We start from the raw sequence: 25142 nt of genomic DNA, 5'->3' as shown, positions 1-25142 counted from the left end.
TTTGGTGGAACCTGTTTTGAATTTAACAATACTCCTTAACTGACTTCATTTTCGGTGTCCTGAAAATAAACTAGTTATTAACACTATCCCTAATAATTTTTGGAACTGCAAAGCGAGACTGTTCATTGTCTATATATGGTATTGATCACACATCCATGAAATGGCATCTTATGAAAATCAGTAAAATGGCATCTTATAAAAATCAGTAGCTTTTATAAAAATACAATCGAAAAGCATTATAAAGAAATACATTCTATGATTTCCAGAAAGTCTGCCACAAAACACCTTTTTGTGATTGTTAATGACACACACATTTTCATTCCTCTCTGAAAATATTAATCCTATGTAATCTAAGTAATAGATTTCAGGATCATCTCCGAGATTATCATTCAGCAGTAAAGCATAGCAATCCTTTGCAAAACATATTTAGGTAAATGAATGTAATCTATAGAAACTCATCTTGTACCTTAATTCACTTGTATTCAAAATCCCATCAATTGGGTTGAAGTCAAATCTAATATAGCACAGAGTAAATTTATTTAATTCTACGGGGATATGATAGGCATAACTAAATTGCCTCATTAATTTTTATGGTTCTATTCTTAAACCTGACTAAAATGGAGAGTAGTTTCTTATTTACCAGTTGTCCAAAGATTTTAAAACTTTTGTCAAAATGATGAAAATGGTATACTGTCATGATGCAAGTTTGCCCCTTTGATAGGTACAAAGGTTGTCATGACACCCATGATGAAGGAGTGGGACGTGCACTGCAATAGCACAAAGCTGCCATTGATCCATCTCCTGCAGGTATCTTTAATCTTTATGTAGTGCTACTCTTTACCTTTTTAGATAGCATTATTTACTAACAGAATTAAAAATTAAACTAGAAAAGCAAAACTTGAGAGATTGAAACAGCAATAAGCCCAATAAAATAAATACATCCGACACACCTGATAATTCTAACTGTAAAGCAAGTCTCCGCTTTAGAATGTCTGTTAAATAGTGAAAAACAGGCTATTTTTTTTAAAAAAAACAATGAATAAAGAGTTTCAGCTTTCAACCATTCATTATTATTGGTATGGAACAGCCCACTTACCTAGGTTCTAAAAGGCATTTTAATTTAAAAAGCAAATGCGTGGTGGTAGAGTGTTTCTGCCAAAGAAACAATCTCCAAGCCTGACACTTGCACAAAAATAAATATATATTCTTCTCGGCTCCAATAAAATTTACTTGGGCAAACAGTGACATTAACACATCACATTTTGTTGGTGCAAGTTTGGATACAAAATGAGACCACAGTCTATGGGTGTCAACCTGTCTCTACTTTACGAATCCAGCAATGACATTTTGCTTATAAGTATCCATATTTAAAGTACGAACTTAGAAATTCAAAATTTATACAGGTTCCATGTACAATAATACACACAATTCAATCCTTACTATTTCCACTAGATTTTGGCACCATCCTCTAGTTCAGGGGTCGGCAACCTTGGCTCTTTTATGACTCGCGGACTTCAACTCCCAGAATTCCCGAGCCAGCTATGCTGGCTCGGGAATTCTGGGAGTTGAAGTCCGCGAATCATAAAAGAGCCAAGGTTGCCGACCCCTGCTCTAGTTCCTTGGATTGAGTACTAAATTTATCTGTAAATCAAAGCACGTGCAACTGAAAACAACAGCTCATTTAATTATTAGTTGCCCCTACTTGGACTTCCCTCCCCTTTCTGTTGTTTTCTCAGATTGTAAACTCCTCACTCTTTGCACACAGATAGCATAAAATACCATACTGATCTTAATAATCTGATCTTAATAATTCCCAAATATTAATGAGACATAACCTATTAAAGGCGAGGCAGAAAATTGTGAACAGTCTAGATTTTTATTCATGCATGAACGAACTGTATACACAATCTTACTAACCTAAATTACATGATGGAAATAAAGCTATGAATAGGTAAAGAATGAAAATATAGCATGCTAAGCAACGCCAAGGTATTTTACTGACATTATATTATTATATTACTGATATTATTCAGAATAGTCCCATTCCTTATTTTTAATTCATTGAGCAACCATATATTTCCCCCTTCTTTTGGTAAAACCATGCTCTCTGTTCTCACTATTTATATTTCTGTGCACTTGTACAGATCCAGGGGTGTCTTCAGGAAGAATGAAAGAAGTCAATGTGGTGATTGGGTAACAAAAAGATGGGAGTTTAACCACACAGTCACACCCCCAAAGAGATGCTCTTATACAGATCCCACTCTAACTGTCTTAGAAATCTTAGAAGGGTTACCAAGTTCCATCACATAACTATTGTTGTTCTGAGTTATCATTACAATTTTATTTTCCTTTTCACTCTCTAATATTCCATTAATTTATGTAAGATTGTTGTCTTTTTCTTTCTTCCTTCTGATTATCTTCCTTAATATGTTTAAGGTAGAAATGATAGCTGTTTTTTGATTGTAGATAAGTGTTATATTTAACATGATTACACCTTTGGGATAAAGCTTACAGGAACACCAGTAAAAACAATAATCAATTAAGATACCATATATTTACAAGCAATTAAGTTGGCCATGGGTTTTTTTTTACCATTAAGGAAAGAACTGGACTGATTTAACTTGCCTGAAATATATGGTTTACGTTGCAGCAGCTGGCAGCACTGAGACTGCCTTGGCCAATTCTTAAAAAAAAAAAGCTAAACTGGGTTTCTCCTGATTAATACTTGGATGAGAATCAAGGAAATTCCCTATGATTGAACAAAATCTTGGAATTAAATGACAACATACTTCTGTATCACTGAGAAGAAAATTATGCTAGCATAGCCTTAAAGTCTTACTGGGAGATGAAACTGATTTTTTGTTAAAAAAAATAGGGTCTATATGGCTAAAATCCAGAGTAAACATTTATTTATTGGGTTTAAACATATACTCTAGTAATAATATTGAACTTGGCCATGATTTGATCTTTGCAGTAGAAGACATGAGCATGAACATCAAGGTTTTGCATGCAAATAAGAGACCTCATGTACACGCCCCACTCCTCCAAGCAATAATGCTCTGTTGTATATCATCCATCTTTAGTGCTCATGCAGAAATGCTCCTGTTAGATCATGACTGTAATATGCCACATGGTTACTGCAATCACAAGTCCCCCAGCAATCTTAGCCAAATGTAGTTCCCCAAAATAAGAATACAACCCGGCACATGAATTATTTGATTATGTTTTATTTAATGAAAAGTAGCTATTCCTTTGTTACTGCAAATATTTTTTTAAAATTCCCAGATCCTCTTCTTTCTGAAAAATAAATTAAAAGTTGGTTAATACAGTTTAAATAATGTTTGCATTGGTCTACTACCATAGTATGACGTCTACCCTTGAAATCCTAGTTGGTTACTCCGAATAATAGAGGAGTATAAATTAGAACTTACTGGGTCGGGCATGCTCACGGTTTTGGCATGTTTAGAAAAAAATTACACAGGCATCTGGATCTGGCAATTACAAATGATCACTTCCTAGTTAGTTTTACCACTATATGAAATGAGAATAAATGCCTAAACAAGCAGCCGATTCATTGGTAAACAATGTGCAAAGTCTGCCAATATCTGCTCCAATGTACAAGCTGAGAAAAGCTGCTTCACCATATTGAGACATAGTGCAAAAACATAGAGTTGGTATATATAATCAGTAAATATAAAACAAATATTTAGAATGAAGGATTCAAGATTTTTAGCTGCTAGGAATTCAGGAGCCTGGGTGGAGCAGTGGGCTAATGCCTCCTTAAGTAACACCAGCTGCCTGCAATTAGTGCAGGTTCGAGTCCCACCAGGCTCAAGGTTGACGTAGCCTTCCATCCTTCCGAGGTAGGTAAAATGAGGACCCAGATAGTTGGGGGCAATAAGCTGACTTTGTAATAATGCCGCTTGGGGGGGGGATGAAAGCCCTAATAAGCAGGCATATGCTTTAGATTGTAAGCCGCTCTGAGTCTTCGGAGAAGGGCGGGATATAAATGGGATTAATAAATAAATAAATAAATATACAAAGAATGAAGGCTATTGCTAAGCACATTGATTTGTGCTTTAGATTGTAAGCCGCCCTGAGTCTTCAGAGAAGGGCAGGATATAAATGGGATTAAAAATAAAAATAAAAATGAAACCTCTTCAAATATTAAGAAGTCACCACATTTTTCTCCTTTCAACATACCTATCCCATAACACATCAGAGCCCTGAGATGGTATGAAATCCTCTTACTGTTGGGGAGCGGGAGGTAGAGATATTTTTTTTACTGATTGGAGCCTATGCCTCTGAAAAAAATCCTGTCACTGAAGTCAGCTGGTTTTGTAATGGGAAGGAATCAGCCCAATTTGACATTTTTAATTTAAATCACTTGTTTTTCCCCATTCAAGTTACCCTACCTACCAAGAGTGTAAATGTTTGTTTTGCCTAAGCTGCAGATGGGGTAATGGTAGCCATACTGTCTGCAGGCTGCTATAAAGAATCCAATAAAAGCACAATGGAGTTTTTGCAATATTCTTAGCATTAACTAGGATTCTTACTGCTGTTAATTAAAGGAAACCAAAGATACAAGAATCCACATGTTTTCTAAGTAGATCTGGAATCTGGCATTCAAATTTCATAGTTCAATGCATTGTCAATGGAGAGGACTTTGGGCTGGTCTCTCAGTCTCTTTTCTCCATCCTTTTCCCTCCTCACTGATTAAACAAATCCACAAATTCCGAAACCTAGTCCATCTTTCAATTCTTACAAGTACCGGTAGTACTTATTAATGGATAAAAGGTATGTTTCCTTTCAGGTCAGCTTGACTTTTGTGATTCCATTAGCAATTCTATGTAATTTATTGCTGCAATATGCATGGGAGTAGTTTGCTATTGTATTTTTCAGAGAAATATAATTTGTTGTTCCTTAACTGCCACGGATGGATGGATGGGTGGGTGGGTGGGTGGGTAGATAGATAGACAGACACAGACAGATTTTTCTGACAGACTCCCACTCAAGTACTAGTCAGGCCTGCTAAGCCTTTCTCAAGATCAATCAAGAACAAAGACCCTATCTCATGTATTTTTCTTCCCATATGTTAGTGGAAAGGTAGAAGAGACATACTAGTCTAAAGTGGGTACTCCATAACAAGCTAAGCAAAAAAGACTTCAGAGAATCCTTTCCAACTAGAATTCTGGAGTCTGATTTCCATTAGCTAATATTGTGGATACTCTGAGGCAATGCATCCAAACACCAGAAAAACAGGTAAAAGAGCAGCAGATGGAATAACACTTTGGAAATGTGTTTGTTATAGTATCTGGGATAGCCGCTGACAGGTGGGGATTAGTCATTCTTCTTTGGCTGGAGCCAAGGGGAGGGGAAGAGTGAGATCTGTAAACACAAAGACACTTTGTTCTTGCACCAGAAAAGGGGGCAGAAAGTAAGCTCTGCAAAACTCCCAATAGAATTAAGACACAGTCAAGCTACTGCCGTCATAGAACCCCCCCTCCATACCCAATACCACTTCTGCAGCCCATAGAGACCCCCAGATTGTATGAGGCTGAATATTTCAGACCTTTTTTCTTTTTAGCTTGAGAAATTTGAAGGCTTTTGAAAAGACAAAATAAATTCTACAAGACTAGCAAGATCTTGACATCCACAGTACTTGTAAAATCACAAACCTAATTCTAAATCTGACCAAATTGGGCCGTTTTTTTTCTTTCCTCCTTTAGCGGTATAGGAAACAATATACCTCACAAATTTCAACTTTTTCCCATGAGAATAACAACAACAAAAAAAAACACAACAACCTGGGTTTGAAAACATAGTCCTTCAGGCCACTATAGAGTCAATGCTATGAAACTTGTGTATTTAAAAAAAAACACACTGTCTTAGAAATACCATAGTCTTCAGCATCATAGAATTTAGCTCCTTCTGTGCAATCCTCTATGCTCAATACAGAAACTCAAATTAAAGCGTTATTGACAATTAACTGTCCAGCCTCTGCTTGAGCATATCCAGGAAAAGGTTTCATCACCTCGTCTACTGCTGAACAGATTCTACAGCTGAACTGCTTTTATAGGTTGAGATTTAGAGTTTGATATCACATGGTTCAATTTTCAGAGAGTTATCCTCTGATCAGGGCAGAATCCTGACCCCCTCTGCATTATCTCTTTCCAAATTAAACAGATTGAAAAGAAGACCAAGACTGGAATGCACAAGGAACATGGTTAGAATTATTTCTAACCTCATTACTTGCAACAGCTCTAGTGGCTTCTCTCTTTTCTTTTGTGTAATGACTATATTTCCTCAATTTTTCCTAGGAGGTCTTAATTTCTAGGTTTTTTTTGTAGATATGGCATATTGTTGAATTTAGATACAGTTTGTGAACAACTAAAATTCCAAAACATTTTTTTTCATATCATCAAGTCAGGTAGCTACATTACTGCACATTTGATTTCCCTAAGATATTCATTTTCCATAGGTATCTATCAGTCCATCAAAATAATCTTCAACCTAAATTTTAGGAACTTTCACTCATTTTGTATTCCTCTTTTCATTAGTTTCATTCACTTATATTTATTATTGATGTAAGAAATAATTGTGAGTTACTGAAACCTGCTTTCTTGAAGTCCCAGGTATGTATTTGACTACCTTCAACTTTCCGTCAAAATCAAGACTTAAAATATTTAATGGATATTTTAAATTTATTTTTGGAAATTATCCCCTATTGTTTTCCTGGGCAGTCTATAGTAGATACAACCAACAGTATTGCTTTTCATTTTTCTTTTATTTTAACCCAGGATCACCAAGTTCAATTTGAACTTCTGTACACATGTACCTTTTAAAACAAAGACAATTCTTCCTTTGTACTGGTTTTGTTCCTTTAGACAAGTGGTATCCATTTATTTTATTCCAATTATGAAGATCATCTGACCACTTTATGATTCTTTATGATTCCAGAGGCGCCTGCCCTCTGGAACCAGCTGCCGGTGGAGCTGAGGACTGCCCCCGACCTCCGATCATTCCGCCGGGGCCTGAAGACCTGGCTCTTTGAGCTCTCGGGCCCAGACTGAGGAGGAATTTTTAATTTGGGGTTCTTTTTAACTGACTACAGGGTTAATTTAATATTTTTTAATTTGGTTCTTAATTTTTGTATTTTGGATTTTTAATTCCCTGTAAACCGCCCTGAGTCCTCAGGGAATAGGGCGGTATATAAATATAACTAAATAAATAAATAAATCAGCATTTAACCTTATCTTCAAACATCCTCATATTCACATGATCAAAATGGAAGTGTTTGGCAACTGGTTTGTACTTACAATGGTTGCACTAGCACAAGGTCACTATTTGTGACCTTCCCAGAGGGCTTCCATTAGGCCAGGGGTGTCAAACTCAATTTCATTGAGGGCCGCATCAGCATTGCGGTTGCCTTTAGGGGGCCGGGTAGGTGTGGCCTACTGGGTGGGCGTGGCTAGAGTGCATATGGCCTACTAGGTGGGCGTGGCCAGCTCTACATCATTCGCATCATTCGCTTATGGGGGCCTGGGCAGGAGTGGGACAGATCTGAGGGTCTCTGGCAGAAGGAGGGTCTCTGGGCCAGGGCCAAGGCAGTGTTTCCAGGATGGCTTCGTGGGCCACATGAAACCACTTCGCGGGCCGGATCTGGCCCCCAGGCCTTGTGTTTGACATGTCTGCATTAGGCAAAGTCAATGGGAGAAGCCAGATTCACTTAATGACCGTGGCAACAAATGTCATAAATTTGAATGTGACTTGCTTAATGACTGAATCTCTTAGTGATGGAAGTTCTGGTCCCAATAGTAAGTTAAGGACTACCAGTATTTAAGTATGTTCAAAAGCTAGATATGGCAGCAGAATTTTGGTTTAACCAGAACTTCCTACATTTATGTTCTTCCAGAATAAAGTGCTTTAAAAAAATTTCAAATATTAACATTTGCCACACTGCTTCAAAACTTGCGTTCAGAACAGGACAATGCAAAACTTGCAGATCAAGTAAAAGCAGCTGAAAGACCTATAAAGTATGAAAAAACATTTGTGTAATTCTTTGTGTTTTATTTGTGTTAAGAATGTGGGAATACAGGTGCACTAGACTGAAAGGTTTTCTCATCTGCCAATGCTATTATTGCCCAAAGGGGCACAATTACAGAAAATTAAAATTATGGTGTGGAAAATATTTTGTTTCCAAACTGGAAACAATAAGAACTTGAGTTCTTTTTCAATGCTTTAATTTTGAATGAGAATGTTTGGATATTTTCAGATTTATTTGTTAAGAAAAATAAACACAGGATTTAAGAACCATAAATATATGCAAATTAAGTTATGTTCAAGTTATAATCTTCCTGAATTTTTCTTTGTGGTGCAAGTAGGTTGGCTGTAGTTTCCAATCCCTTTTTTTTTGGAAAAAACGAACAAGCCAGCAGTTGCATAGATCCAAAATCTAATTTTAGCATATCAAAGCTACAGCTTTCATTTGGTGTGGCATCAGCTCACTCTGATCATGTCACCATCCTTTCTCTTCTTTCATCATTTCAGACTAAATTGATGCTGCAAATCATCTCAACCAAGACTGAGAAGGAACACTGCATGATATTTGAAGATTTTTTTTAGAAATAGACAGGTTACTAGAGCTCACTTAAATGAATGTTGAAAAGCAGTCTCTGGAAACCAATAATAGCAAAGTTAGTATAGTACACATGACTGATAAACACTGAATCTGCAAAAATAAATCTGTTTGTTCTGTCTGTCTATCTGTCATTTGAACAGTTGCTGAACAAGGCAATTGTTAACCAAGGACCACCTATAAAACAAAACCAATAAAATTGACTGATCAGTCATATCACTTACTGTTGTCTCCACTATTTTCTTCATGAGAATGGAAGAGGGCTGAATTAGGAAACTGCTAAGAGATACAAAAACACAGCATTGATGAGCTTTCTTTGCTGCAATTAGGCCATTTCAAATACACGCAATAAGAAAACAGAAGGCAAAACATGCAGATTGACCTAAGTACAGTTTATTTAGCTTGTTCACCTTATATAAAAAGGCAAAACTGCAACACATTTGGGAGAAATGATCTATATTAAAAAAATGTGGCATGATTATGCAATCTTTTCTGGATATCAAACTACAACTTAACATTATGTAAGTGATCTCAAAATCTATCCTTCTGGTTTTTTTGAATGCTGTAATTCCAAAATACTTACCAATGGCAGAAATAATAACAATCTGTCCTTTCATTTGGATGATGCAGCTGCTAGCAAATGAAACCTTGCTTTAAAGCATGATGAATAATTTAACATAATGAACTCTACAAATCCAAACAAAAGGGGTAGAAATAGAAGTAAGTAGCTAAAATGTGAGGTTTTAACAGTCTTATGCCCAAGCTCAATTATTCTCTTTTCTTTTTTCTAAGGTAAAATGGTAAAAGTCTGGCTAAGTTGCCAAATCTCATGAGATTTCAAATGAGAACGGTAACATCTCATGACAAAGGGGACTTGTGGTCTCTCTATGCCTTCTCTATACCAGCAAAAGAAAAATCCTTTTTTGTTGATTTGAGGAGTAATTATTTTTAAGCCAGTTATTAAAGTTGCTTCATAAGGCCATTCTCCAATTTTTTGTTGCTACTTTAACACCCCCTAATTCCTGAAAGGCTGACATAAGAATTGGGTTTTCTATGTATCAAAATAAAAAAACATCATTTTTCTCCAAAGCCTCTTGCCAACATTTTTTTTAATTACATTTATATCCCGCCCTTCTCCGAAGACTCAGGGCGGCTTACAAGCTTAGCAGTAGCCTTCATTCTATGTATATGCCTGCTTATTAGGGCTTTCACACACACCCCAAGCGGCATTATTACAAAGTCAGCTTAATTGCCCCCAACAATCTGGGTCCTCATTTTACCTACCTCGGAAGGATGGAAGGCTGAGTCAACCTTGAGCCTGGTGGGACTCGAACCTGCACTAATTGCAGGCAGCTGGTGTTACTTAAGGAGGCATTAGCCCACTGCTCCACCAAGGAGCAGTTCAAGTTCCAGATATGCCAGAACTGCATCTCCCCAAATTCCCAGTTGAGTTTGTCCATGACTGACTGAAATAACCGTTAAGATTAATGAGAGATAAAGTCAACTTGTAAGACGTTCCCTAATGGAATGTTGGGGGACTTTAGGATGCTTAACTTGTTCTGGATTGTGCCTTTGTTTTCTCTTGTTAAAAAACCCTACAAACAAAAATGGGCACATTATATCTGACTCCAAAAACAAAACAAAAAAAAAAACCCTCAGTCTGTCAGCACTTACACAATCCTGCCTATAGCCCTTCTGCAAAAGAATTCACCAATAAAGCAATATTACAATGAGCTAATTAAGCAATTAAATGTCAGCTCTATAAGATATTACAAACGTTTACTCAATCATCTCAATATTTAAGGAATACTGGAATAAAACCCCCAATGTTTTAACTATTCACTGATTTTAAAGTTTTTGTCTTTAATTTGAATTGTACTATTTTTATTATCAGGTTTTACAGCTTCTGTTTTAATTGTTGTAAATTCTTTTGAGTGCTTAAACAGGAAGAATATTGACCCATTGATTCAATCACTCAATATGCTGGTGGCCTGTTTGTAGTCTGACAAATCTTAGCATTATTGTTTTAATCATGCTTTTTATCCTGCCACCAAACTCCGGTGGCAACTTTGGCTAATCTCAAAAACACAAACAAGCAACAACCAACTTGGTCACTGAAATAAAAAAAAAACCAATAAGATGAAAGGAATGTTAAACCATTTCCATAATTTTGCCAAGGCAGCAGCACCTATACATTCAGGTTTTCTCAACAAGCTTTTCTTGGTCATAGGGTGTCTTTTTTCCTTTAATTCAAGCCCGGCTTGTAAATAGGCTATAAGAAATTTACTTGCCCAATGGCTTTTTGTGGACTTTATTGTTAGCAGATTTTTCACCAACTCAAAACACTGTATCATTGCTTATTTAGTTGCTCTTCCCCCATTTATAGTTATTATCTAGAAATTAGCTGCTCTAAACTCTGAGGGTTTAGTTAGCACTGATAAAAGTTAGAATGGTTTTCTTCTTGGTATCTAACACCGCAGTACTAAATATGCCCACCCCAGAAGCCTATCAAGAATAATTATATTCCCAATAATATAGCTAGGTAATTTAAGATCCTACCATAAAAGCACCATATTCTTATAGGAAAGGAGTAAATAAGAACTTTTGTAATTGTGCACTTGTCCATTCTAGAAGGCAATTTGTAAGCAACATTGTCTTTTTAAACTAGATAAAGGGAATGTTAGAGCAGCAATGTCTCCCTAGTGGAAGTGTTTCTGCTTAAGTTGTTTGAATAGCACAATATTAAAAAGCCAAAGCCCGGCTTAGTCAGTCAGGCATATTCCAAAATAAATACATATAATATTGCATTTATTTTAATGGATGACTGGAGAAACATTTCTGAATTTGTAATTCAAAACTTCTTCTTCAGCCAGATATTTTTTTTCTGCTACCTCTGGAGTGCAAAGAGTGCGGCTTATCAATATTGCATTTCCCCCAAGGCTCCTCCCAAACAGAGGAAAAACTGGAGATATTTGCACTATAAGTGTTTGGGGGAGATTTATGGGGCAAAACTGTCTGAATTCAGTCACTGTAAGAGCTCAGGCATCCATTTCCATCCTTAACAACACTGGAATCCCCATTTTAAAAACTGGATCCTGCCCTGCAATGTTTTGAATATGGCTTTCAACATCCGTTGTTAAGCCTAGTGTGGCCCTCAGGCCAACAGAAGTACCGTATTTTCTGGCGTATAAGATGACTTTTTAACCCATGAAAATCTTCTCAAAAGTTGGGGGTCGTCTTATACGCCGGAAAATACTATTCACCTCTCTGATCTTTTCTGCTGGACGGTGGGATCACTGGGTGAATGGAGGTAGGCGATGGCGACCCATGGTTAGGTGGCCAACAGCGAACGGGTGATGGAGGGCAAACTCTTGTCAGATCATGGGGCAGCTGCTGCAGCCGCCGCCATTGCTCTCTCTAGGACTGGTCATGCTGGCGCTTCCAATGCTGGCTGTCAGGTCCCCGACGAGAGGAGGGGCAGGCGGTCCCCAGAGGCGCGCCGCTGAACAGTAGGAAGTGAGCACCTTTGCTCCCGCTGAGGCACCGCCTGACCGCGCCGACCAGAAGAATCGCCCGGTCATGGAGTGCGGAACTGAGAGCGGCAGCGCACCAAGCGAGAGAGCTCAGAGGAAAGAAGGCGAGGCGCCCATTTGGCGGGGAAGGAGCAAAGCTGGGCAAATCACAGAGCAGGCGGAGCAGAGAAACGTTACAGGGGAAAAGGGGGCGGGGTTTAAAAGGCAAGGCGGGTGGGACGTGGAGACGTTCTGCAGTTAGAAGTAATGAAGGAGCCTCCGGGCGCTTTCTGGATCGGATTGTGCAAACTGAGCGTGCCGCTACAGTCCTCGTATTTCCCAGGGTTGCCTGTCGTGCCAGAGGTATTCCCTGTAGCCCCAGATTCTTTAGCTCCCCACTTTCCTTAATTCGGGCAAATTTTGTGCTCTGTGGAGAAACATTAATACGCAAATGCCGTTTATTTAACCGCGCAAAACCCGGGGGAAACCTTGGTATTTGGGAACGGAAAGGCTTAAGCCTTTTCATTTCTGTTTTATGCACGGGCTGGGAGGGTCACAAAGTTTACCTCTTTTATTTTAGCAACATCGTGGCACTTATAAAAAAAGGGTACTAACGCTAAACGAGTTGTTAATATGCAGATTGTGTGCCAGGAAGTGAAATATTGAGTTATTAGCCCAAACCCTATAATTTAACATGAAAAGTAGGGGGTCGTCTTATACGCCGGGTCGTCTTATACGCCGGAAAATACGGTAGTACATTTCTGTCCTGTCATGATTCTTCACTGATTTGGCATCAAAGAGTTGAATGAATGAACCAAATCTGAGCCACTGAGTTCAAATTATACTCTTTTGACAATCACCATCTGGGCCTCTATTTCAACTACCTCTGTGTGGCAGGCTGGCTGACACTTTTTGGTTTATTTTTAACAGCTTGCAGCCTAGATTTCACCTCTGTTACATGCCTTCAAGTGATTAAAATGAGATAGAAATAGGAGAGAGACCACTGGGATGCTATAGAAGAACAGTTTCATTGTGCAGCCACTTCAGACTTCCAACTTCAGTAGATTAACCACACATATCCATCCAATCTAAGTTCAAATGTCATGCAAACATCTAATCCATAACAGAAGTTAGATAAAAACTGTGGTTGTTTGGCGTATGATCCAAATTTGGATTTAATCATAGTCCCTGTCAACAGGTTTTTATATAAAAAAGGATCTATAGCTCATGGTATTGTAGATCACGTAGTGTGATCAGTAAGCTCAGCTGCGGTACATAAAAATTCCCACTGTTGCAAGCACTAGCATTCTATGTTACGGCATGTAAATTTCAAAAACTCCAAGTAATTTTTAAGCATGACCTTTAGCAGAACCCCTAGAGGCTTCTTGCAGAACCCTAAATTGAGAAAGGGTGCTTTAGTGTATCATGGAAGAGCTTAAGGCCTCTGGCTAAAACAGGGGGCGGGCTATAATATGTACATTTTTACAAGAGTTGCTGCTGAGCAATAAATATTTCTACACTACTACATTTGCATTGAAAACACCTACCAAGGCACTTCCAGGTTGAAAGGATTAGCTGGTGACATCACCATTGCCCAGGGGGATGCCTGAGTGGGCTCCTTTCATGTCCCTGGTATTTCTCCACCAAAGTGGTACCTATTAATCTACTTACATTCTCATGCATTCGCAAACTGTCTGAAATGGTAGAGGGTCTCCTGCTTGAGGAGTGGTTGAACTAGAAGACCTCCAAGATTCCTTCCAGTTCTATTCTGATTGATTGATTGATTTTTAAGTGAGCAGGAGCTGGGACAAATTGGTGGGAACTCAGTCACGTGGCTCATGCTCTCGGGTTTTGAACTGCTGAGCTGTAGACCTTTCAATGGTCTTCTGACTCAACGTCCTAGCCACTGTGGCCCCCCATAATTTCTATAGATAATGTTCTTTTCAAACGCAAATTTTGTTTGATCAGATGTGAACTGATTACATTAACCCAGAGAACCCCCTGAGAAATTCACAAAAGTAAAAAATACCAATTTCAAGAACACAATATGGAAAAAGGTATCTGTATTTGAAATAATAGCAAGAGCACTTAGACTTATATGCTGCTTCACAGTGCTTTACAGCCCTCTCTAAGCGGATTACAGAGTCAGCATATTGACCCCAACAATCTGGGTCTTCATTTTATCGACCTTGGAAGGATGGAAGGCTGAGCCAACCTTGAGCCAGTCAGGATCAAACTCTTGGCAGGGAGCAGAGACAGCCTGCAATACTGCATTCTAACCACTGTGCCACCACTAAACACTACTACTGTCATAAGATGTGCACCTTTTCCAGTTCATATAGATGTTTTTAAACTCAGCATCTTTTTTGTATCATGGTGATCAGAATTGTATGCAGTGTTCCAAGTATGGCCTCACTAGCGCAGTATATCACTTCTTGGAATCTTGATGTTATTCCTCTGTTGATGCAACTCAGGGGGATAACATCAAGGTCATGAGACATGACGATACCTCTTTGTACTGCACCAGTGAGGCCATGCTTGAAATGCTGCGTCTAGTTCTAGTCACCATGATACAAAAAAAGATGCTGAGACCCTAGAAAGTGTGCAAACAGCAACAAAGATGATAAAGGGCTTGGAGGCTAAATTGTATCATGAATGGATGAGGGAACTAGGTGTGCCTAGGCCAGGGGTGGGCAACCTTAAATGCTCAAAGAGCCACTTGGACCCGTTTCCCAGAGAAAAGAAAATACTGGGAGCCGCAAAACCCATGTGCGCACGAGGCGGGGGAGTTTGATTGAAGTGTTTAATTAAAAAGAAATAGAGGCTGCTGTGCATGAGTTCTCTTTCTCTCTCTCTCTTCCTCTTTTCCTCTCTCTCCCTCTCTCCCCCCCTCTCTCCAATTTTCTGCTCATCTGGCCAGCTGGCCTCACGCTGTTCTCCGACAAGCTGACACATATTCTTATTGGATTGGCTCTCCTGCCCTTGGTCTGCCAGTCCTCTTCCCCCACTCAGTGTGTGTGTGTGTGTGTGTGTGTGTGTGTGTGTGTGTGTGAGAGAGAGAGAGAGAGAGAGAGAGAGAGAGAGAGAGAGAGAGAGAGAGAGAGAGAGAGAGAAGGGAAGCACAAGTGCCTCTCTCTCTGCAAATGGCAGAGGATGACTGGGAGCCACAGGAGAAGGATGAAAGAGCCGCATGTGGCTCCAGAGCCACGGGCTGCTGACCCGTGGCCTAGGCTATCAAAGAGAAGGTTTGGAAGGAGGGGCATGATAACTATCTTCTAGTACTTGAGGATCTGTCACAAAGAAAAGGGGATTAACTTATTCAAAGCACCAGGGGCAGGACAAGAAATAATGGGTGGAAGCTTGTTAAAAAAGAGATTGAATCTAGAAATAAGAATTCTTCTGACGAAGAACAATTAATCAATGGAGCAGCTTGACTCCCAGAGTTATGGGAGGTTTCCAAATGCATAACCATTTGACTGGGATTGTATAAAATCTCCTGACTTGGGCACGGGGTTGGAATAGAAGACATCAAAGGTCCCTTCCAACCCTATGATTCTATGTTCTATTTACACCAACAGAAACTAGCCCTACCTCTGGCTATTATACAACCCAATAAACATACTCCAGTAAGTTAAAGTTACTAAACTAAATGGCTTCAACTAAAAATCCAAACACTTAGTGGTTAGGTAGATTTCAACAGCCAATATGATTTATTTTCTAAGGGCTGTGAAATAGATAAAACAAATAGGTCAATCAAGCTAAAACAATCAAGTATTTAAATGCCTCATACTGGCTTATGTAACAGTTACTTAGAATGTTCTTATAAAACATTTTTTTAAAATGAAAGCTCAAGTTCACCACACATAAGAATTTCAGGTTTGTATGAGATTTTATACAACCAATTCAACATGAGAAAGTCAGTATGGACTTTCTCATTTATGTAACAGACTACACACATTATCCTTCTGCTGGCCTTACATCAATCTCCAAGGGAAATTATACATGGAAGATACAGCTAGGGCAGACACTGCTATACAGTAGTGACTTCAAAGAAAAAGCACGTCATACCAGCACTCAGCTTCTCATTTATATCATAACCTTTTATGTGTATTTTTCTTTAGGATACTACAAGTAAACATGTCTATTCCTCTTGGAAAAGAAATCATGCCAGATGTCTGGAGCAGCAGACTAAGATATATATATGTAATACATGGCCATATCTTCTGTTTAAGATATAAAAACAGTTATCTTCTACTGCTGTAGACCTACTACTGTATTACAATTGAAAAGGATCAGGATATCTGGAAAATTATCTATTTATTTCTTGCCAAGTCAAAACTGAAAACACCCTTGAAAGCCATTAAGCAGTCTTTCCAAACCAGACATCTTCCAGGACTTTGAATTCCAGGTGTGAGAATTGTCAGAATTCCCAAAGACTTTTCTTGCTGGGGAATGCTGAGCACTGCAGTTCTCACACATCTGGAAAGGAGCCAGGTTGGGGAAAGATTCCTTTGGCCATGCAAGAAGGCACTTCCAGTAATCTTACACATGTCAACAGCAGGCCAATTATAAATACCGCAGCCTCCATGAAAACAACAACTACATCACTGTGCTAAATCAGATCTTAAGGAAAGAGTTTCCATCACTCCAAGTAGGCAATGGAGGAGCCGTTTGGCTGTCTACCTTGCCAAAACTCCTATGCATATATAGTAAAATAAAATTTCCCTCTCACCCTTATGGGTGTTCTGTGTATATAAAAACAGATACATGAAGAGCACTAGACTAGCATTCTAAAAGGCCAAACCCAAGACACCAATGAGTTGGAAACATAACATGAAATGAAATAAACAACAGAATCAATGACTATTTAGTCGGCACCTAATACATTGTTTCTTATAGCTCATGTAGAACACAGGGGCTATCATGCATTAGCTTCCTTCAGAGGTCAGACTGGCACCAACCTCCTGTGAGTTCTCATCTGGCCTTAGCATGAAAGCCAGCTGGTTGACTTTGGGCCAGTCAACATCTCCTTCAGCCCAACTCACCTCAAAGGGCTGTTGCTGTAGGGAAAATAGGAGGAGGAAGGAGTATTAGGGATGTTTGCTCCTTGAGTTACTTTCACAATAATAAAGGCGAGATAAAAATCTAGTAAATAAATAAAATAACCTTGGGTGCCCTTCCCCAAAGCTGCCAAGGTGGTATTGTTCTGCAGGGTTCTGGAGGCTGAAGTTGTACAAAAGGGGTTGATGTCATCAAACTCCAAGGTTTTAATCTTGCTTAATTTATTTTTTTATGTTGAACCTGTATTGTAGTCTTTAAAAAAGTGTGCATGTGCACATGCACGTTTGTGTGTGCAGCCATTTTTGATTGATTTTGGCCCCCTGCTCCTATGGACAACCTAGGCCAATATGATCCTTTGACAAATCTATTTTAGAAAGTTTATTTAAAAATAGAGGGACACATAAATATGGCTGTTTTAGGGAGCAGAATTCTCATCCTTCCAATATCTTCACCACAACATACTATGTGTGACAAACACAAAAGCACATGACAGCTGTTTTCTCTGCCATTCCCACACTCTGGCCATGTCTCCCTCAGCATCCTATCATGGGACAAACAGATCTCTCTCTCTCTCTCTCTCTCTCTCTCTCTCTCTCTCTCTCTCTCTCTCTCTCTCTCTCTCTCTCTCTCTCTCTGTGTCTTTCTGCTTGTCTCCTCATGAAGTTACCTTCATCTCAGCTCATCATGAGTGAAACAGACATAAGCCATTCTTAACTATACAGGATGTCATTAAATATTATTCTTCCTCTTATTCCAACATTGCCTAAAGGCAGTCTTGACGTGAATAAAATATGTTTTGTCCCCTATTATGTTGGAGGAAAGTGAGTAACTAGAAGTGGCTTGGAAGACAGCAATAAGAATAGGATAGGAATTGGCAAGAGAGACAGTTTCACGCTGACACCCTACCAAGGAGAAGTGGAGGCCTGTAACTCAGAAGGAACATTTTTCTAAACACATTCTCTAGTTTGCCCTTCTATCTTCCACCTCCAGCAGAAATGACCAGAGGGCATCAAAAAAGTTAAGATGGTAGCCACAACCATCTCATCAAATCCCACCCCCTTTTCTACAAGCACCACTTTTTTGATGGCCCCCATGTTGATTTTTTGGCACTTTTGTGCCAATTTTCTTATCTTGCCTTTTCAGTTGCAACTTCACCCTAACCATTATCCATACCGACAACCCAAACATAATGTTCATGCATGCCCAAGGCATTTAATACACCAAAGTAGCCAGTCATCTTGATAAAAACAAGTTTGTAAGTAGGGCGCCCTTACTGTTCCTGAAGTACAGATGAGGGTCTGGGAGGCCAAGGATTGCGACCAAAGTGAATTCAAGATTCTGATGAAATTGAATCAAGGGAGAACCATCTCATATACCACTTGGGGTGGGTCTATAGAAGAGATTTTGTGTGTGCCCATCTTTCCTTGCTCACTGATTTACAGAGCATCCAGACAATATAACATCATCCACCTGTGGCCCCTCTGTCTTCTGCCAACTTTTCTTCCATCTTTGTGACGTACAAGGGGGAAAGAGTGTTAAGGAAGGAACTGGTCCCATCAACACACAATGGATTTTCTACTATAGGGCCAGGATTTGCCTGTCTGAAAGCACCCCTTTCTACTACAGGCCACTTGGGCTTGACCCTTCTTTTTCCCCACTGTCTTGGATATACAGTTGGTCCTCGACTTACAACCGTTCGTTTAATGATCGTTCAAAGTTTACAATGGCATTGGAAAAAATGACTTATGACATGGTCATTTATGGCCATTGGAGCATCAACATTCAAATGCTTGGTAATTGTTTCATATTTATGATGGTTTCAGTGTCCCAGGGTCATGTGATCCAATTTTGTGACCTGAAAGACAAGGTCAAGCCAGATTCACTTAATAACCATGTTACTAACTTAACAACTGCAGCGGCAAAACTCACTTAAAACTGTCTTGCTTAGCAACAGAAGTTCTGAGCTCAATTGTGGTTGTAAGTCGAGGATTACCTGTCATCTTTGCTATACAGCAGGGGTCCCCAACCCCGGGCCGTGGAGTGGTACCAGTCCACGGCCTGTTGGGAATCTGGCTGTGGAAGCAGCGGGCAAGGGTCTGAAACTTCATTTGCGCATGTGCGGGATCTAGACTGCGCATGCAAAACCATCCCCCCCCTCCCACCGCCGGTCCGTAGAACCGGAAAGGTTGGGGACCGCTGCTCTACAGCTTGATCCCTTGTTACTGGAAAGCCAGTAGGATCTTGTTTCATTTGCAGTGCTCTTGCTGCAGTGTCAGCTCACTACTCTGGATGGGAAGGGTGCACTGGCTCTTTTACGGGTCTCCTTCTGCTTAGGATCACCACTTTCCATAGCTGTCTGGCAGGCAGAATTGCAACGGATGAAGCTGCACCCGGTCCTTAAGATCCCACCACAGCCTGTTGCATTTCCCCCCTGCCTTGAAGCCGGCAGAGCCAGCTCATTCCCCAGCCTGCCCTTACCGGCGAAGTTCTTGGTGAAGACCAGCGTGACCAGGAGAATCGGGATGAGGACGGTGCCGATGGTGACCACGCGGTCAAAGGGGAGCTCGAGCTTCAGCTGCACGAGGAGCGCGGCCAGCGAGCCCGTCTTGTCGTCTTGCGGTCCGGGCAGGATCAGCTCCTTAAGTTTCTCCCCAGCCAGCAGCGCCGTTGCCATGTCCGGATGGTTTTCGATGATGTGTTGCATAGGCGGCGGCGGCGGCGGGTCGGAGGGCACTCAGCGGGCTCCAGTGGCCGGAGCAGCGGCGCCGTCGCCTCGCCGGAGAAGATCCGGAGCCCGGGATGGGCTCAGCCTGCGGGAGGAGACCAATGAATGCAGCCGAGGCGAGCGGCGGAGGACGCGGGCCGGGCAGGCACCATTTTTTTTTTGCTTAGACAGGCACGGTCTCTACCGAGACTGCGGCAGCCAGGCCGGGAGGCTGCCTGCGCGCCCTCGGAAAGCCTACACAGCCCGCTTTCCCCCTTCCGTTACCCGGATCGGAGGCGACGGCTGCTGCAAAGCCGAGCTGCACACCCAAGGCAGGCTTTGCTGCAACCAACGCGAGCAAAGATGAACTGTCGGGGAAACGCCGCCGGCGTCCAAAAACCATAACAACGACGAAAACAACAACAACCACAACAACAACAACCACCCCACCACCACCCTCCTGGCAATCGAGAGGGAGAGATTTTTAAAAACCGGATCCAAGCTTAGCACAAGCGGGGGGGGGGAGTTTCTGCTGGGGCGTAAAAGACACCCCCGGAGCGGTAAGAAAGCAAAAGGCTTCCTGCGGGTAACCAGAGTTGTCCCTAGTAGTTTTTACCTGGTGAAGTTGCGGAGCGGCGCAGGGAAGGCTCTCCCCGTCCAGGGAGGGAGCGAAAGGCTGGCGCGCGAAAGCAAAGGCAGGCATGAAAAGGATGGGATGCTGCGGCAAGGAAGAAGAAAAAGCGCCGGCCTGGAATTTCCTCTCGGTCCAAAAGGGAGCCTTAGTCTCCCTACCCCACCCAGATTAAACAAAATCCCTCCTGGGATGAAGCAAACGAACCAACGACACAACCCTACGAGGACGGCCGATTGCTTTGGGCTCAGTTACGTCGGCCCAGGCACCGAATGAACGTTCCCTCTTCGGAGGAGCCCAGCCAGCCAGCCAGGCAGGTGCTGCAGCCGCCGCGGCACTCGTGGCGGAAGGACGCCCGGAGGCGACGAAGCTCCGGCAGACGGTGGCGAGAGGTCCTTTAAGGTCTTTCGCCTCCACATCTGGAATTCGCCTCGCCGGGCAGCCGCGGGGAGGCGGGGCTGGCCGCTTGGCGCCGGGCCAGGCGGGAGAACCGGGAGGGGGCGGCAGATGGCCCGCCGGCATCACAGCAGAAAGCTGCCGAGTCACTCGACGCAAGCCTTTCGCGACTGGCGGGGACGGCAGTGAGAGGTCGGGCCCGCTCCTCCGTCTGGGGCTGCGGCTACTACGGTGGGTGGCCAAGCGCTTTCCTCAAAAGCGTGCATCGCCATCCCCACGACCTGCTTCTCGCGGCCCCCGATTTTGGAAGCTGGGGGAAAAAAAAAGGCGGGGATGCGGGGGGACGGGACGGAAGGGCAATGCAGCGACCGGCGGCGGTAAAACAACGCTATAGCAAACGCGGCTGGCGACTTGTTTTGTTCTCGGCTTGCTCCGTTTCCCTCCGGCTTCCTTTCGTTACTAGCTCGTCCGTTCAGTTCTTCTGCAGATTCACCTCCTAGAATCAGGGGTCTTCAAACTTGGCCCTTTTATGACTTGTGGACTTCAACTCCCAGAATTCCTCAGCCAGCTTTGCTGGCTGAGGAATTCTGGGAGTTGAAGTCCACAAGTCATAAAAGGGCCAAGTTTGAAGACCCCTGTCCTAGATAGAATAAGAAATTCATTCCAGCGTTCAGTGGCATTCAGGCGCATGCGCCAAATCGGCGGATCGCTGCTCTCAGGCTTCTTGGAATCGATTTCGATTCCTGGTTCCGAAGCGTTTGCTGGATTATTTTTCTCTGGCAAACGTTGCCTGAAACTTAGGCAGAATCCAAGAAGTGTAGGCAGACGGCCAGTGCTAAAGATTTAAAGCAGGGGTCTTCAAACTTGGCCTTTTTATGACTTGTGGACTTCAACTCCCAGAATTCCTCAGCCAGCAAACTCTGGCTGAGGAATTCTGGGAGTTGGAAGTCCACAAGTCATAAAAGGGCCAGGTTTGAAGACCCCTGATTTAAAGGAATGGTCAGGATTAAGTTATAATACAACCAAAATCATTCTGTTATGTCTAGAACGGATTTGCCCATCCAGTAAACCAGGAGCTGATTGTGGGTTAGTGTGAATCCAGCCACTGGCTTGTTCCATAATCCATGGCTAAATCGAGCAGTAATTTAGGGAACCAAATTAATGCTTAAATTGTCTATTAGACCCTTTATTTGCAATGACATAAGTAGTTCCTTATAAGCTTCGATCTAAAACAGGGGTCTTCAAACTTGGCCCTTTTATGACTTGTGGACTTCAACTCCCAGAATTCCTCAGCCAGCTTGGCTGGCTGAGGAATTCTGGGAGTTGAAGTCCACAAGTCATAAAAGGGCCAAGTTTGAAGACCCCTGATCTAAAACATGGCAAGCTAAAACACTTTTATGGAAGCACAAGCAATAGAATACAGTCAAACCAGAATCTTGGACTTTTAAGAGAGCTAATTTCAATAAACTTATTGAGATCTTGGGAAGAATTCCATGGATGAGAATCCTCAAGGGGAAAACAACTCAAGAAACTTGGGAAATTTTGAAAAGGGAGATAATAAAAGCCCAGTTTAGCACAATAAAAAACAAAGAAGAAAAATAACAGCTCTCAAAAGAAACCAGCATGGCTGCATAAAGAACTCTCTGATAAATTGAAAGATAAAAAGGACAAGTATAGAAAGAGGAAAGGGGCACATAACTAAGTCAGAATATCAGTAAATAGCCCGAGCCTGCAAAGACGAACTGAGGAAAGCTAAGGCTCAAAATGAACTAAGGCTTGCAACCAAACTCAAAAATAACAAAAAAGCTTCTTTCAATATGTAAAAAACAAGAAAAAAGTGAAGGAAATGATTGGTCCATTAGTAGATGAAAGTGGCAAGAAGGTGACAAGCAACAGGGAGAAAGTAGAACTATTTAACTCATTTTTTGCATCTGTCTTTACACAAAAGGAAAAAACAGACCAACCTATCAAAAATAGTGCCATAAAAAACAGAATGGAAACACAAGTTAAGATAGGCAAGAAAATGGTAAGTGAGCACCTGTCTAGCCTAGATGAGTTCAAATCACCAGGACCAGATGGATTACACCCCAAGGTTCTCAAGAAACTGGCAGATGTGATCTCAGAACCACTGAACTATATTTTTCAAAGATCCTGGAGCACTGGGGAACTACCAGAGGACTGGAAAATAGCTGATGTAGTTCCCATCTTCAAAAAAGGGGGAAAAATGGATCCAAGAAATTACAGACCTATCAGCCTGACCTCAATACCTGGGAAGATTCTGGAAAAGATAAATGAGTTAGCGAGCACCTAGAGGCAAACAAAGTCATTACTAAAAGCCAACATGGGTTTGTCAAAAACAGATCATGCCAGACAAATCTTATTGCATTCTTTGTCCAAGTGACAAAATTAGTGGACCAGAGGAATGCTGTGGATATAATTTACTTGGACTTCAGTAAGGCATTCCATAAAGTAGATCACAACCTACTACTTGATAAGATAGAAAAATGTGGGTTAGACAGCATCAGCACCAGATGGATTCATAGCTGGCTGACTGACCGTACTCAGCGTGTGGTCCTCAATGGAACTGCATCTACATGGAGGGAAGTGTGTAGTGGGGTGCCCCAGGGCTCTGTTCTGGGCACAGTGCTCTTCAACATCTTCATCAACGATTTGGACGAGGGGATAGATGGAGAACTCAAATTTGCAGACAACACCAAGCTGGCAGGAATAGCCAACACTCCAAAAGACAGGCTTAAGATACAGGAGGATATGGACAGACTTGAACACTGGGCGCTATCTAACAAAATGAAATTCAATGGTGAAAAAAGTAAGGTTCTACATTTAGGCAAGAAAAACCAAATGCACAGGTATAGTATAGGTGGTACCTTGCTCAATAGTAGTAACTGTGAGAGGGATCTTGGAGTCCTAGTGGAAAATCACTTAAATATGAGCCAGCAGTGTGCTGCAGCTGCCAAAAAAGCCAACACAGTGCTAGGCTGCATTAACAGAGGGATAGAATCGAAGTACTAATACCACTCTACAATGCCTTGGTAAGGCCACACTTGGAATACTACATCCAGTTTTGGTCAACACGATGTAAAAAAGATGTTGAGACTCTGGAAAGAGTACAGAGAAGAGCAACAAAGATGATTAGAGGTATGGAGGCTAAAACATATAAGGAACGGCTGCTAGAATTGGGTATGTCTAGTTTAATGAAGAGAAGGACTAGGCGTGACATGATAGCAAGTTCCAATTTCTCAGGGGCTGCCACAAAGAAGAGGGAGTCAAGCTATTCTCCAAAGCACCTGAAGCAAGAAGCAACAGATGGAAACTAACCAAAAAGAGAAGCAACCTAGAACTAAGAAGAAACTTCCTGACAGTTAGAACAACTAACCAGTGGAACAACCTGCCTCCAGAAGTGGTGAATGCTCCAACACTGGAAGTTTTTAAGAAGAGACTGGACAGCCATTTGTCTGAAATGGTATAGGGTTTCCTGCCTGAGCAGGGGGTTGGACTAGATGACCTCCAAGGTCCCTTCAAACTTTACTATTATGAATTAGCTTGCCTGGACTGCATTGAGTGAAGGGGAATTCTCTTGGACCACATATAAAATATATAGTTTTATAATATAAAATCACATAATGTTAAAAATGTAGTATCTTGTGAGCTGCACGCAGCTCAGGGGCCATGGATTGGACATGCTTGGTCTAAATCAAAACAGAGTTCAGGAAATGGAAGCCGAAAAACGACGATTCTTGGTGTTTATTCATAAAGCGATGTAACATATAACTCTGAAAAACTAATCTTCCCATCCAGTTCAGTCAACTGAAGTAAAGGAATAATTAGAACAAGTTTGTATGAATATCTCTTTAAAACAAGATTGATTTGAGCCTTATAAAATCTCACAAACCTGGCTTTCTCATCACAAGTTTGTACCCAGGGGTTTATTATTTATTTTATTATTTAAATTTATATACCGCCCTATTCCCATAGGACTCAGGGCGGTTTACAGGGAAAATTAAAATACATAACATACAAAATTAAAATCAGTTAAAACTATTAATTAAATTACAGTCTCTGAAGTTAAACTAAAACCCAATTAAATTAAATTAAAACCCCTCAGTCTGGGCCAGACAGCTCGAAGAACCAGGTTTTCATGTCCCGGCGAAATGAGCGAAGGTCAGGGGCAGTCCTGAGTTC

General features: G+C 41.3%; 1 protein-coding gene across 2 annotated transcripts in view; it reads right to left on the bottom strand.

Annotated features, from left to right (window-relative positions):
- PANX2 (pannexin 2) overlaps positions 1-20734 on the bottom strand; it is a gene marked incomplete at its 3' end in the record, with an annotated part of 28862 nt that extends 8128 nt beyond the window's left edge. The window contains exons 1-3 of one of the 2 annotated variants that reach the window (XR_014492864.1): positions 19690-19825; positions 8863-8917; positions 3212-3297 (exon numbers count right to left, since the gene is read on the bottom strand). Coding sequence is in view for 1 of the 2 variants with exons in the window: in XM_083365810.1 (XP_083221936.1) it covers positions 19690-19915 (226 nt within the window). Of the gene's footprint in view, positions 1-3211; positions 3298-8862; positions 8918-19689; positions 20022-20531 lie in introns of those variants that run through there. The other variant, XM_083365810.1, reaches the window with a different exon arrangement.
- Between the last annotated feature and the right edge of the window lie 4408 nt (positions 20735-25142).

The sequence above is a fragment of the Vipera ursinii genome (assembly GCF_947247035.1).
Source record: "Vipera ursinii genome assembly, chromosome: 6".
Taxonomy (NCBI): domain Eukaryota; kingdom Metazoa; phylum Chordata; class Lepidosauria; order Squamata; family Viperidae; genus Vipera; species Vipera ursinii.
This window is presented reverse-complemented; position numbering and strand designations above follow the sequence as displayed.